This window comes from Cynocephalus volans, chromosome 1 (genome assembly GCF_027409185.1).
Source record: "Cynocephalus volans isolate mCynVol1 chromosome 1, mCynVol1.pri, whole genome shotgun sequence".
NCBI classification, from domain to species: Eukaryota; Metazoa; Chordata; class Mammalia; order Dermoptera; family Cynocephalidae; genus Cynocephalus; species Cynocephalus volans.
In genome coordinates, this window is record NC_084460.1 from 237,004,504 (window position 1) to 237,019,485 (window position 14,982).

The following is a 14,982-nucleotide window of genomic DNA, read 5'->3' on the forward strand; positions in this document are numbered from 1 at the left end:
TTAATACAGAAATATGAGAATGTTTATGCTGGTATTATTGGATGGTTCAGCTGTGTTTAAATCCATACCAGCCCCTCCCTGGTTATTAGGAGTGTTTGAAATCTGTGTGTACACTTAGATTTTCTGCCTGATTATACAGTTTTATTAGGCAAGTAATTGCCATCAAGTTAAGAATGATTGTTTTGTCATAAAAAGACCTTGCCCACAGGTTAGAGGGTGAGTGTGCTATCAGGGTTAGGCTGAGATGTAAACCCACATGTCACTGATCCCTGGTCAAGGCATAAATAATGTTGCTTTGTAAACATTGAGTCTGAGGAGTTTCAGAGTAGTTTGTGCCAACTGTCAGCACTGTTTGTTGATAACAGTGAGATGGATGATTTGGGTCTCCTGATGAGAGCCCCACAGGGCTCTGCTGTTGCGGCTTGTTACATAGCAGGAATATGTCTAAGTGACCAGCAAAATATAAAAAAACACCAGCCAGGACTCCATCCCAGAAGCAAACTGACATGCTACCACCTGAGTTTAGACGATTACCCAGAGAGAATGTATGGTAGGATACTCATTGCCTTAATATTTAATTCCTAGTTAAGCCCTTCAATACTCACACAGGTAAATTATCGAAATCCCAAAATATTGGAGGCAAGAGTCAGTCATAAACATCTCTTATCCTGCTTTTTTCCCAAAACATGTAAAATATGTTTTTATCATTTGTTTCAGACCCCCTGGTTGTGGAATACAAGGCACTGCTGGTACAACTACCCCTATCAGGTAAGGAGACATTACTGTCTGGGTTTTTACACATGTAGAGTATCTTCCTTAGGTTAATTTCATGATTTCAGGCAGGTCCCAAGAGGTTGGCCAGCCATCTTGCTTTTTGGCCCCACCCCACTGATCAATTCTGGATATAACCTAGGGAGGAAAAGGATTTGTGTGCTCTTAGTGGAGTTCAGAATCAAAGTGCAATTGCTTTAGCAGATGGAGTAAGCTTGGAAGGTACATCTGCTGAGTCAACAGGTGGATGATTCCTGTTCATAACAGCCGAGCTGCTTCTAGTTACTGAGAAAAGTGAACACCCGTTGACAGCACAGGCCTGTCTCCACAGCAAGTGGGAAAGCTCAGGTGTGGAGCTGCAGCAGGCACACTGAGTCTGCTTCACTTTGTAGCTTAGGGCAGCCTCAAATATATAAATCAAGTACCATTTCCTTGAGCACAGAAAACTAGGCTTGTAACATTATACAAGGACAGATTATTTCTGCAACTAAAATAAATCATCCGTGAAAATGAGATTAAAATCATATCCCAGAAAAGGATCATTTTAGGTCCCTGCCCACTGACATACGTTTGCATTTTCCCTGAATTCAGTAATATTAGCATGTGTTGTTGTGGTCTCCAGATCAGTTAACGTTTTAATATCAAAGCTGCCATCAGGTGCTGGCCCGTTAGTTCAGTTGGTTAGAGTGAACCCATGGTCAAGTGTTCGAATCTCCGTACAAGCTAGCCACCAAAAAAAAAAAAAACTGGGAAATTTCTATAATTTCTAGTGCAGTTGGGATATGTTATAAAAGAGCAGTAAATGCAGCTGGGTATTTTGGTGACAACATAAAGAGACATACCTTATAACAAACAACTTGGACTTTTTATTTTGACTGGGGTTTTTCTGGGTTACCTTTTTAGAGGCATTTGGTCTTTCTGGTATGCATCAGGTTAATGGGGATCAGGCATGCCCTCTGTCTTCCCTATCAAACACAGTGTTGCAACAGCATGTAGGGATGGCATTGGATACTCCTGGGGCAAGTTCAAGGCTAAGCACATCTTGAAATGGAATTCCAGTTTGCATTTCCATCTCTTTCAAGTAGTTTATTCAGATTAGAAAAGAATGTAAATAAGCAGCAAAACATGGTTAGAGCTGAGCATTCGGGGATATCCGATAGAGACTAAAGCAATGTTGAAACCGATGTATTTTACACAATATAATTCCCAGGCCCAACTGCTGTTTTACTATCTTAAATACTTGGAATGTTGTCATATAAAGCTCTGTTTGTATCCTGTAATGGTATACTGAGTGGCAAAATCCATATATATCTAAATTTCTATTTATAAAAGTACATTCAAGTCTTCTAGAAACCTTAACTCGAATGTTGGCATGGCAGCTGCTGTAATGCACCGCATTTATGAAGTAAATTCTGTCACATGAAAGACAAATCCATATGAAATGTAATACCTACTCTTCTTCTTAACTATAATGTGGTCCAAAATAACTTTCATGTTTATGGCTGGAGCTGAGAAATTGCTTATTTTTGAGAAAGATGAGTTGCTAGAGCTGTGGCCCATGATGCAGCTGTGGACTGTTTCACAGACAGCAATGTAGATTCAACATGCAAGTTTGAGGGTCTGGTAGATACAGTTACATTTAAAAAGAGGAAACATCACTGATATGGAAGGAAAGATGTCATATGTGGGGATTCAGATCAAGACGGCCTTCTACTGGTAAGACATCACTGCTTAATGGTGAATAATTCAGCATACAGCTCCCAAAATCTAGGACAAATTCATGATCTCTTGTAGGAACAGTAATCATCCTTGATAGACACCATATGCTAATAAAAAAAAAATAGCTGCTTGCTTTTTGTGTGTGTGAGAAAAAAATTAAACAGTATATAGCTATTATGTATGTAATTAGAACACTGTGTGTGTAATCATGTCTATGTAAATATATAGACTGCAGGTCAGAGTCAGTCTCAAGCTGTAAGAGCATTTTTAAAGATTGAGTATGCTCATGAAACATTATGTCTTTAGCATTATATATTAAGTAATTGAACAGATTTTGGATGAAAAAGTAGTGGTCTACTTCAGTTTTATTAAGGACACACTACTGCTTGTGTATGAGTATGTATATATCATTTGTTGCGTAAATAATAATTTGTATGTACATGTGTGTATTTTAAGATTAAAATAATGTAAAATTGCATTCAGCTGAACCTTGTACAACTTGTTATAAGGAGCCCAAGTTGGGCATGAGAAGCCCTAATGTGATGGTCACAGGGCTTCATTAGCTGTGAGACTTGGGTTCAGCCTTTTAACCTGGATTAACTGTCAGTAGTTTCCTATCAACTGTACAATCTAGATCTAGAATGATAGCACTAACTTCATAGGATTTTTATGAATGAGTGAGCTTTGTCAACTGCAAAGCACTTCACGAGTATAGTAATTATATGGTGATACTCTCTTATGAATGCTCCAGTCTCAAGATGCGATTTAACTTGTCCTCATAACCCCTCTAGGGCATCTTCCCAGGTGGTGATGCTGGGAGTAAGAGAATCTCATTAAAACTACAATTTAACTTTAGCTCAAAGGCTCTTGAAGCCAGGGCCCTATTTTCTAGACTTCCTTGCTGCCCTAAATACCCATCTCTCATTGTTAATGCCTTCAGGTTTTAAAAGGACAGTTCAGTGGGAAATATTTTCTCCCCAGGGCAATGCGCTGAGCTTGATTAAAAACATTGGTGCTTGTCTCAGTCAGTTCAGGCTGCTATAACAGAATACCGTAAGAGATTATGTCCCTTCCTGTAAGAGCACTAATCCCATTCATGAGGGCTTTACTCTCATGACCTAATTACCTCCCAAAAGCCCTCCCTCCAAATTCCATCACATTGGGGATTAGGCTTCAACATCCGAATATTGGGAGGACACAACATTCGGTCATTAGCAGTGCTCACTGATGCTTGGAGCTTAGGATTGCTGGTTGGAGAGCATCCTGTCCGTTGTGCATTTTGTTCCCCAAAATTTATGAGAGGGGCAACTACATTTTTTGGTTCCCATGCTTAGAGCTGGAAGTTGAGTGCCAGCTTCTCAGGAAAGTCATTCGTTGTGCTGCTATTGGTGTACAATGCATTTACGTTTCAATTGCATTTATTATATATAGCATTACCCCATGTATAGGGGTATGGACTAATTTGTGTGGTGTTTTGAAGGTTTCTCATTCATTCTGATAAAGCAAAACATTTTTTTTTATCTTTAAGAAACATTTTTAAATTTATTTTTTGAATTGAAACATAATTGGTTGTACTATTTATGGGGTACAGAGTTGACTGTCATTATTTGTGTACAGTTATATCATGATCAAATCAATATTATTAATGTTTTCATCATTACAAATCATAACTATTCTTTGTCCCTTACCCAATTACTCCCTAATCCCCTGCCCCCCCTCTTTGATGAAGCAAAACATTTTATTGCAACTCAGTAAAACAATTAAAAGTAACTCACCAAAAATGTTTTGTAAAAACAATTTTGCTTTTATGGATTTATGTGTAAAGTAAATACTCCTGATTTCTACTGCTTCTCTCAGCCTCTCCCCATCCCCGAGCTTCCAAGGCAGTTTAAAACAGGTATTACCCCCATTTTACAAATAAGTAAATTAAGGGCCAAGTTTTATACCTACTAAGTTGTGGAGTTGGGACTTGATCCCTGATTTTCTGGCTGGGTGCCTAGTCTGGTATCTCTTGGCCATCTCCCTATCCCTCTAATCTTTTAATAAATATATTTGAATAGTTCTTCTTGATATTTGCAATGTATTGAACATTTCCTTTCATAACAAGAAAGCTTTCTGATTAATGCAGAACTTGAAACTATCCCTCAGTGACCCAGATAGCACTCCAGTTTCTGTCACCCACCTTCCTTGTCCCTGTACTGTAGAATATCACAGCAGTTGTCCAGGGTTACTCTTTGTGTGTATGTATTAGAATTTTTTTTTTTCAGGTTGCCTAAAAATTCTTGCAGATACTTGTGTCAAATACTGAATAATTAATTGGGCCCCCAGATGTTCATGGTGATTGATGCTTTATGGTCTGGAGATGAAATGAAAGGAATGCCATTGAGCATGGATTAGAGGCATCCTTCAAAGCCCCATTATGTCACTTTTCAGCACTGAGCTTGAGATGTTTGTGATACAAACTGGATTACCTATTAACTATCAATCTTTCCTTTTTTGTTTCATCCTCAGCCGCTCACAACTGACCTTCACTACTATTACATCTTGGAGCTGTCGTTTTATTGGTCTTTAATGTTTTCCCAGTTCACTGACATCAAAAGAAAGGTAAGAGTGGTTATGTCATAAAATGTTTGTAAACATGAATCTTTGATCCTTGGCAGGTGGGTGTAGAGTCTCCAAGGCACTCACCTCTCTTCTGGTAGTGCTTATGTTAGCACTACTTTCTACATCATTACAGAAAGTTCTCTACCTTTGTTTATGCTGTTTTGTATTTTGTTCCTATTGTCTTTTTACTCTTCTGCCAAAACCCAGTGTTCTTTTCTCTGTGAAAAAATATAGCGTGAATCCTGACAGCAGTAATTTTCTCTTAGTCTGATTCCCAAGTCTCTCTGTTCTCCAAATTAAATAAAAAGTAAAAATTTTATTTTTATCTCCTGGGAGACAGTAAAATAATAATCAGCCCAACAGAATGAATTCCCCAATTAAAGGGTTATCTAGTATGAGAATATGTCACAGAAATGCAACTAAATAAACTGTCATCTGGTTTTCACCCCTCCGCTCCACTAGAATCACTTTTCCTGAGAGTACCCATGACCTCCCAAGTGTTAAATCCACTCACTCCAGCTTCCATTTTACCAGCTTCTTGACAGAAATGGCACTTTTGGCTATTCACTGCTTATTTTTTCCGTGATTCCATTTTCTCAAGATTCTCATATTTGGATCAATCGTCCAAAGTGGTCTTGCTGTTCTCCATCTTAATGCCATGTGCTCTACATATTTGCGTGCAGTAGAGTTCTGGACCTGGATTACAGGATATCATCTCCCCAATGATCAAATTTATACTTCCTAACACTTCCAACCATAACCTATATGCCAGTAACTCCCAAATGTTTTTCTTCTGCCCCCAGACCCTGCCTGTGATTAGAATATACCCTGTTTTCCCCTCCTTACCAAATAAGACCTTAGCCCAAAAATAACCTCTTCTTTGAAGTCTTATTTAAATTCTCTCAAGGTTGACCACTGCTTCATCTGTGTTTAGTTTAGAAGTGTCCTACAGTTACCGTATTGTATTTTTAACAGTGTGGTGAAATGACTCTGCCCCTTTACTGGACATGGAGGTTGAAGAGCAGTGTCTTAGTTCTAAAAGGTCCCACCTCCTAATATTTATTGTCACTTTGGGTGTTAGGGTTTCAACCTACAAATTTTGGAAGAATGCAAACATTCACTCCATAGTAAGCAGGATATGTTTATTTCTACACCCCTCATGACTATCAATGCACCTGCTCATGGTGGGGATCAGTAAGTTTAGGATGAATGCATAAATAGACTCAGTTTCTTTGCAAGCAGGACTGTACATTAATTATGATGGGGCACAATAATGTATCATTTCTTGGTTAGACCAGTAATCTGCTAAATTGAAAAGTGCTATCCAAGCAGCACTTGAAAAGCATTTAGGAGTCTATAGGCCCCTTTTCCCAGGAACACTCCTTCCACCATCCTACAGCTTACTTGGCTGGCAAAAAGCTGTCTTTCCTGACTTGTGTGGCTGCAAGGCCTGAATTTGGCATATGTCATCTTATTCTCAGAAGTAGATGGTATCTGTCAAGGCTAGCTTAAGCATAGCAGGTAAGTCATTGACTCCCATAATTTGTGGTTCCCTTATTCATTGCATCAAACAGACTGAGTCAGTATCTACAAACGTTTAAAGATCCTTTAGTGATGGTATGCCAGCTGAGTCTCCTCTGTCTTACGTGAGGAGCCTTCTTCATTCATGTAGTCAGTACAGGTTGAGTATCCCTTATCCAAAATGCCTAGAAACAGAAGTGTTCTGGACTTTGGATTTTTCGGACTTTGGAATATTCACAGAGTACATACCAGTTGAGCATTTCTAATCTGCAAATCTAAAATCCAAAATGCTCCAATAGCTTTTCCTTTGAACATCATGTCAGCACTCAAAAAGTTACAGATTATGGAGCATTTCAGGTTTCAAATTTTTGGAGTAGGGATGCTCAACCTGTACTTGTAGACTGATTTTCATCTATGTGCTGGACTCATCTTGCATCTTCTTTTCTTTCTTTCTTTCTTTTTTTTTTTTTTTTGAGGAGCCCTTTTGTTCAGGTAGTCACCCAAAACAGTTATATAACCAAGAGAGAAATAGAACATTCTTCCCTTTATTTATTTACTTTTTTCTTAACTTGGGAAAATTGATACACAGTAACTTTGTGTAAATTTATCAAGTCTGTGCCACGTGGGAATGAATTAGAGCCCAAGTATACCAAGCAAAATCCTGTGATTACTCTCAGACATGTGCACAATTCTTGCCTCACTTTGCCATGCTCTTGGCCTTAGAGATAATAAGCCTTTCACAACTCTTTGCCATTTTATTGGTTCCTATTCTAGCGAGATATTGTTATTCCAAACATCACCTAGTCCCCTCTACTTGCTGGAGCTTTCTTATAGTGTGTGTAATATGTCTTACCAGTAAGCTAACAGGATTCAGGGAGTCTTCATTGCTTTAAGCCAAATGACCATTATCTCAGTCGTTTTTGTAGATAGATTACTTTCAAGGATTGAAGTATATCCTTTTGTATGACTTTAACATATTTAGCATCAGTGTAGAAAACACCTGTTAAAAGGATAATTTCACAGTGAAGTTTGTGAAATTGACCTAGGCCTATATATGTCAATGTATAGAAATTAATTTTTTTTTTTTTTTTTCTAGTCATCACCAATAGCTTGTTTTAGATGTCTGGCATTTTACTCTTCTTCTATTGGTCAGAGTACTTCTGCACATTCCTGGTGCAGCTGGCTTATTCTTGTTTCTTGCACAAAATGGGAATTTGGCTACTACCAGACATGCTGATTACTTGGCCCACGTTTAGTAAGGAAGGCCTTTCCCTCTGCTGCTGTCTGTCATTAGTGAGCTGCAGGCCTTGCTTTTCACCTTCGCATCTTGCTGTCTGGCCCTGTGGGTCCTTGGTGGGCCTGTCCTCATTACAGCACAAGGAGGACCTGCTGTTCCAGCCATCAGTGAGGATTTATGGTATGTTCTGGCTGCCAGATACACTCCCCACCTTTTATATCAGAGCTGCTAACTAAACCTTCTAAAGATGCCTGCTTCTTAATTAGGTAATAGAGATGTTTGAAGACACCCGTTGGCAATATAGTATGGAAACCAACTCTAATGGCTATTAATGAGTTCTTTAATAGAAGGGTTATCAAAATGTTTCGTGGGCTCCCCTATTAAATGACAATGAGCTCGGATGGCTATTTTCAAACAAAAACCAGGATTTATAAACCTTTGATCCAAATGGATGCCTCAGACTCTTAGAATCAGTACTTTAAATGAAGTTTAGAAATCACTTTTTTCAACTTAACATGTTCATAAATCTTGTAAAAATGGCTTTTATATTTACAAACTGTCCTCCCCTTTTTTGCCATCTTTTAAAATAGTTACTCTTTTTCCACATAGATCCTGGAGTTTAAAAATGAGGGTAGAACCTTTCATCCCATGATGACAGAGCACATTGCCTCTCTCTTGATCATTTCCAGAATTGGTACTTATTTGGTCAGTGATAAGAAATACTATTACTCTTCCCAGAGGGAAGGGACTAGCAAAGACATAATGGACGTGGCTATATTCTATTATATGCTACAAAGATGTGTAAACCTATTTGAAGATTTTTTATTAGCCTTTTTTTTCTTTCTTCCATCTATTTCTCTTTCCTTCCCTCCCTTCCTTCTCTCTTCCTTTCTTCCTTTTCTCCTCCTTTTGTTTAAAAAAAAAATTAAGGTATTTTCTTAAAACAATGGGTGTATTCTTGGTATTCAACATTGTTTGAAACATCTTTTATTACTCAAAGCTTAATTTCTATCCTTTAGCACCTGTTCACAGTGAGTATTTCTCCTGCACATCCAAATTTTCCAAGGGAACCTAATAAATACTCTTGTGTTGGAGCTCAGAACAGCTTGCTTACGTCTAAACCCTATGTCCCTTTTAACTAAGATGCTGTTTGGCTTGAAGGCCTGGGCCCTTGGCCAATGAGTCCTGCTTGTGTTCAGAGTCCTTCTCGGGAAAGCATCCTTGGCAGAGTTCCAAGACCCAGCTGGTCAAGTCAACTTGTTGCTCTTTTAGTCTTTAACCTGAGCAACACTATATCTTATGAAAGATTTCTGACAGAGAGAGGTATAATGATTAAGTTTAGCAAGAAACTTATTGATGGGCTTGTGTTTGCCCTTTGCTAGCTTTTTGCAGAGAATAACCAGCATCCCTTACTGTGAGTGCTTTAGCTGTCTCTTGGGGCCCTGCCATGGTCCAGATCTTTCCTGCCTCGGTTCGTTTTAGGGTACAGGAAAAAACATGCTTTCATCTTCTTACAAGGAAGCAGTATGGCATAGAATTAAATGAAATAATGTGCGTAAAACCATCTAGTACAATGTTTTACAAATAGAGCTTAGAACAGCACCTGGCTCATAATGACCAAAATTTTGTTGAATCAAACCTAGTGTTAAAACAAACAACGCAAAGCTAGTCATCACAGATTTTTATATTTTTGGTGAATTAAAATTAACAAAATAATAATGAGGAAGAACTAAAGGTTTCCAACCTTGTATACTTTTTCTAGTAAGGAAAATTAAAAAACACCTACCATTTATCACCATTAATTCATAAAGGAAAGCACATTTTAACAGAAAAGGAGAAAGGACATCTTGTGATAAAGGACAATCCTTTAAATTTATCTTTATGAAAAAGTCCTTATTTTTATCATTTTGTCCTAGACTAGGAAAAATATTGCTATGGGCAGTATGGCTTAGAGGTTAAGGGCCTGGGCTCTGAGTCTGTCTGCTCACCCAGCTGTCTGCCCACTTCTAATTTGGTGTAACCTTGAGCAAGTTACTTTACCTCTCTGTTTCCTGATCCAAAGAATGGAATTTATATAACCTACCTCATGGGAATGTTGTGAGTGTAAATAAGTAATACATGTACTTAGAACAGTTCCTGGCACATCATAAATACTCAGTAAATGTTAGCTATTGCTGTAGTCCTTAATGCAGTCACCACTTACTGCCAGCTGTCTACCCTCAGGCACATCTAGGATTGTGCTTTTCAGCCAGCACTGTCTCACTCCCTCTTGTGGTTGGGTGGGGCCATGTGACTAGTAGGCTGTGAACAAGATTGATATGAGTCACTTCTGGGCTGAATTAACTACAGGTGAGAGACCGTCTAGAGCTCTTACTTGTTCTCTAGTATAGTGATTGGTAACATTGGAGATGGAGTCTGCTCCATCCGCCTGGGTCCCTGAGTGACTCAGGCCAGCAGACCCCCTCCCTCACCCCCAACGGGTAGTGATTAAGAAATAAGCCTTTGTTTTAAACCACTGAGATTTTAAGGGCTTTGTTATTGCCACATAACCTACTTCATCCTGACTGGTGTAGATATTATTAATAATATGGCTAGTTATAATTTCCTAGCACAGTAGTTAGAAGCAATTTGTCTAAATCAGCAGTTCTCAAAGTGTGGTCTTCAGATCCCTGGTAATCCATAAGACCCTTTCAGGAGGTCTGCAAGGCCAACACTGTCTTCCTAGTAGGACTAAGATGTCATTTGTCAAAATTTGTACTGGGAGTGCAGAAGTAACGGTGGGCAAAATTGCTGGCAGCATTCATTGTATTCTTTACTGCCACACGTTTGCAGTAAGAAAAAAATGTCAGTTGCACTTGAGAATGCTCTTGATAAAGCAGTAAAAAATACCATATTAATTTTTTTAAATCTCTATTCTTCAGTACACATTGGAAAAAAATATTTCATGTGATAAAATGGGAAGTAGGTAGGCATAACGTACTTCTGCTGCATAATAACACACATTGTTGTCTCAAGAAGAATCACGTGCAGTTCTTTGTGTTGTGAGCTGAAGTAGCTGCTTTTTTTTTTTTTTTTTTAATAGAATACTACTTTTACTTGAAAGAATGACTGACAAACTATGGTTATTCCAATTTATGTATTTGGCAGGTGTTTTCTTAAAAATGCACAAACTGAACTTTTCAAATTGTTTCAAGAAAAGCAATCAACATTATTTGTCAATGATAAAACTCAAGCTTTCAAGCAAAAATTAGATCTTTAGAAAGTTTATGTCCATTGGTGAGAGCTTGATAGTGTCTCAATACTTAGACTTTTCTGATGAGATCGATAGTGATACTAACAAGTGTGATTAAAAAAAAAAATTCTATGACAAAATATATTATTAACTTAATTAACCAGTATTATCCAAATGACTAATGCATGATGTTGTAAAATTATGCATGAGTGAAAGATCCATTCAAAGGGCAAGACAGACCAAAGGGTTTTAATGTAACAGAATATGAAAAGTTTATGGATATGGTTTTAGATTCCACATTGCAACTAACCTTTAAGAATATCTGACTTGACAAGTTTTGGTGCAGCGTCAAATAAGAATATCCATAACTATCCAAAAAAGCTTTTAAGATATATCTCCCTTTCCCAACTATATTTCTGTGTGATACTGGACTTTCATCACATAGTTAACCAAAGCAACATATGGCAACAAATTGAATGCTTATACAGTTATGAGAATCCAACTCTCTTGTATTAAGCCAGACATTAAAGAGATTTTCAATAATGTGAAACAAGGCCGCTCCTCTCACCAATTTTTTTTCGTTATTTTGGAAATATTTTTTGTAAAAATATTTAATATATAATGGAGTTTTTAATTTAAAATAAATTAATGTTTTAAATGTTTTTTATATTTCCCATTTTTAATATCTAATATGGTAAATACTGATAGATATAACCCATATAAACAAATATGAGAGTACTTCAAAATGTTCATGGAAAGATTCCTTGAATCTTTCTTTTAATTAGTATTATCTTTTAATTAGTATTATCTTTTAATTCTATTTTTCCATGGACTTTTTGAAGTACCCTTGTACTGTTTGTTGTCTTCAATAATTTTAACACATATAAAGGGGTTCTGAGACCAAAATGTGTGAGAACTGCTGGTGTAGTTATTTTTAATCTTTCCTGAGAATATGACTCCAGGTAGCCCCTCAGATCGTATCAGCATGTCCTTGCTTTGCTTGAAAAGCTAAAATCACACCAGATGACATCTGATCATCCTGACAGGGATGGAGAATGATGTGTAACCTCAGTGCTCCTACTTGGAGACACAGTCAGACGGGCCACTTCACCTTCCTTTCACAGAGGCACAAAGTTGCTCTTTTGTCTCTCTGCTTATGATTGGGATCACAATATTCGGCCCTTGAAGTCTAGGTTTCCTCGGGGCAGATATTCCCAACTCTTAGGCCTCCGTCTTCTTTTTCATTACTGTGTCTTCAGAATATAAGCAGGGAAGAAGAGGAAGCTTACTTTAGTAATCTACCATCTGTGATCAAAGCATTTCAGCCCCGCGCTGCGTGCAGGCTGGCAGAAGAACAATAGAACACTATTGTCTGGAGGAGGAGTGTTTTATGGGGCGATTTTATGTGATTTTATTGAAAGGCTGCCTTAACTAGTGGCTTACTCCGTCATCAGATGTCCAAGTGTCCTGCCAAAGGAGAGGATCTTAAGCATAGTTAGATCTCACAGTCAGATGACAAAGGAGAGGATCTTAAGCATAGTCAGATCTCACAGTCAGATGATGGGCCACTGGGCAGCACTGGAGTTGTCACATGCTCAGCCATGTACTGCTGTTCGGGGTGCAGGAGAGTGACAGAGCTGCCTTTCAGTTTGCTGCAAAGGGCTACAACACTGGTACATTTCAGAGAGACCCACACCCCAGGACCCACACAGTGCTGCTGGCCTAGGGCTCTAGATCTTTAGGTCTAGGGCCTGAGGAGACCCATGCTCTTTCAGGAAGTGCCATTGGCCCTTGGGAGGTTCCACCTTCAGGGGGGGAAGTTTCAGTCATTCAGTTTCCTCTGGGAAGCTTCTCTCAAGCATCCTAGGAGTCTTGGAAAAACATCTACTTTGACTTATTATCGCTCTGTCTCCCAGGAGCCATGAACTCCCTCAGTTCCTTTCCCCATAAATATAAACAAACCCATTCTTATATCCTTCCTTTTGGTCTGCTAAGAAGACCTTCTACTCAGGGCTAATCCTTCCACTCAAAGCTAATCCTTGTACCTTTGCTTTGATCCTCCATCTCTTCCTGTCTTCTAGGAGTGGACCTTGTTCTATTTGTTAGTCTTACTTATATGTGTTTTCTAAAGTATTCACTCTCTACTGCCTCCTTCCTCTTAGTCTTTCCTCATATGTGTGTTTCTGAGAAGCAGCCTGCTGTAGTAGTTAGGAGCCCAGCTCTGGAGTCACTGAACTGGATTCAGATGTGGCTCCAGCCTATCCTCATTGTGCAACTTTGGGAAAACTATGTAGCGTCTGTGTGCCACGTTTTCTACATAAAATGTAGTTCAAAGTAGTACTTGGTTTACGGGGTGGTGGTTCAAAATAAAGCAGTGTCAGACAGAGCCTTTGGCACAAGAGAATTAATAGGCAAACTGGAGGGTAGATAGAAGTTCACCAGGCAGTCAAGGTGGAGTGGGGCTTGGAAAAAAGAGGAGGGAAAACACATGCCTTCCAGCCAGAAAAATCTGCATGGCCAGAGGTCTGCATGGAGACAAGAAGAAGCTTCTAGTAAATTCTGCAGGTAGAGTTCTGGGTATTTGTGAGGGTTAGAGAGTGGGCAGCTCAGGCAGCTGAAGGAAGAGGAGTTAGAAGGAAGAAGAAAAGGCTGATAAGAGTAATGACTTCCCCTGAACCCCCCTGACAACATACAGTACCATCCCAACCTGGCGGACTTGAAAAAGACTTTTTCCATCTTCTATCTAAAGCACAAAATTGAGTCCTTGATTGCTCATTGTGATTTGGGGCCTCAAGACCTTCATGGCAAAAATGAAGGTGATGGCTTTTGAGTCTTTGGATATTTCTGATTTTAGTTGAGCACAGTCTGCCCCCTACTGATCACTCTAGATGTTTTCAACCCAAATGAGTTTACTTGATAACATAAAATGTTGCCATCACCTTTGTCTCCAGGGATTATTGGAAAAAATGGACAGTTTTGTCTGCTAACCCTTGCATCACTTAAGACGGTTATTTTGAGTATATTCTTAATGTCTCAAAAGTGACCTTTCTCTGGTAAAAGCTGTACAGACTAGTGTGACTGGGCCAAGGATAATTTAAATAAAGCCCAGAAGGTGTATATAAAGGCCTTTGACTCCAGGAGCTTGTGATTTGGCAAGGCTTGTCGTGACAGAGAACTTCTGAAGACATAAAATTCAATGAGAAAAAAGACATGTATAATTAAGAAAAATATCTACATCATTTGAAAGCAGAGTGCATATGGAGAATGTGGTTTCGGTGGAGGGAGGAAGGAAAACATGAAGGACTCCAGAGCATTGCAAATCAAGCTTCATGCTGTGGCCAGGCCCAGTCGTGTGGTGATAGAAACCATGGAAGGGAATAAGTGTCACTATCTTATTCTTTTCTCTTATACAAATAAAATTTTATTGCATCCTTTTCCACAGTAATAAAATCAATTAAAGATTAAATATTAACTAAATAATTCACAGCAGAGAAGATTATGAGTTCTTGATCTTGAAATGGGACCATAAATGTTGCACAAGAGAAAGATTAGGTAAACACTGCTTATGCGGCAGTTCTTTATTTCACTTTTATATGTTTCCGGAAGCCATAAATGGCATTTCTAGCAGTAGAGAAAGTAATACTGAATCCAAACAGACAACTCTTGCTTTCAGAAGCCTGTGAAGAAACTCCTGGCTTTTCCAGTTATCTTGAAGTTGTAGTTATAATTGATCGTGAGAATTTTAATGGTGATATGTGAAAGAACTCTTTCTTTATAGTTTATCAGAACTTTGAGAGTAATATTTAATGGGTTACTTCAGAATAACTGAAAATTAAATCTCTTACACATTCTTTGTCAGAAGAAAATGTGGTGAAGTTGGCCATGAGACTGTGCAACT

General features: G+C 38.5%; 1 protein-coding gene across 2 annotated transcripts in view; it reads left to right on the plus strand.

Annotated features, from left to right (window-relative positions):
- CERS6 (ceramide synthase 6) overlaps window positions 1-14,982 on the plus strand; it is a 286,531-nt gene that overhangs the window by 208,605 nt on the left and 62,944 nt on the right. For both annotated transcript variants that reach the window (XM_063106910.1, XM_063106915.1), the window contains exons 5-6: window positions 718-768; window positions 5,002-5,094. In XM_063106910.1, coding sequence (XP_062962980.1) covers window positions 718-768; window positions 5,002-5,094 — 144 coding nt within the window. The remainder of the gene's footprint in view (window positions 1-717; window positions 769-5,001; window positions 5,095-14,982) is intronic.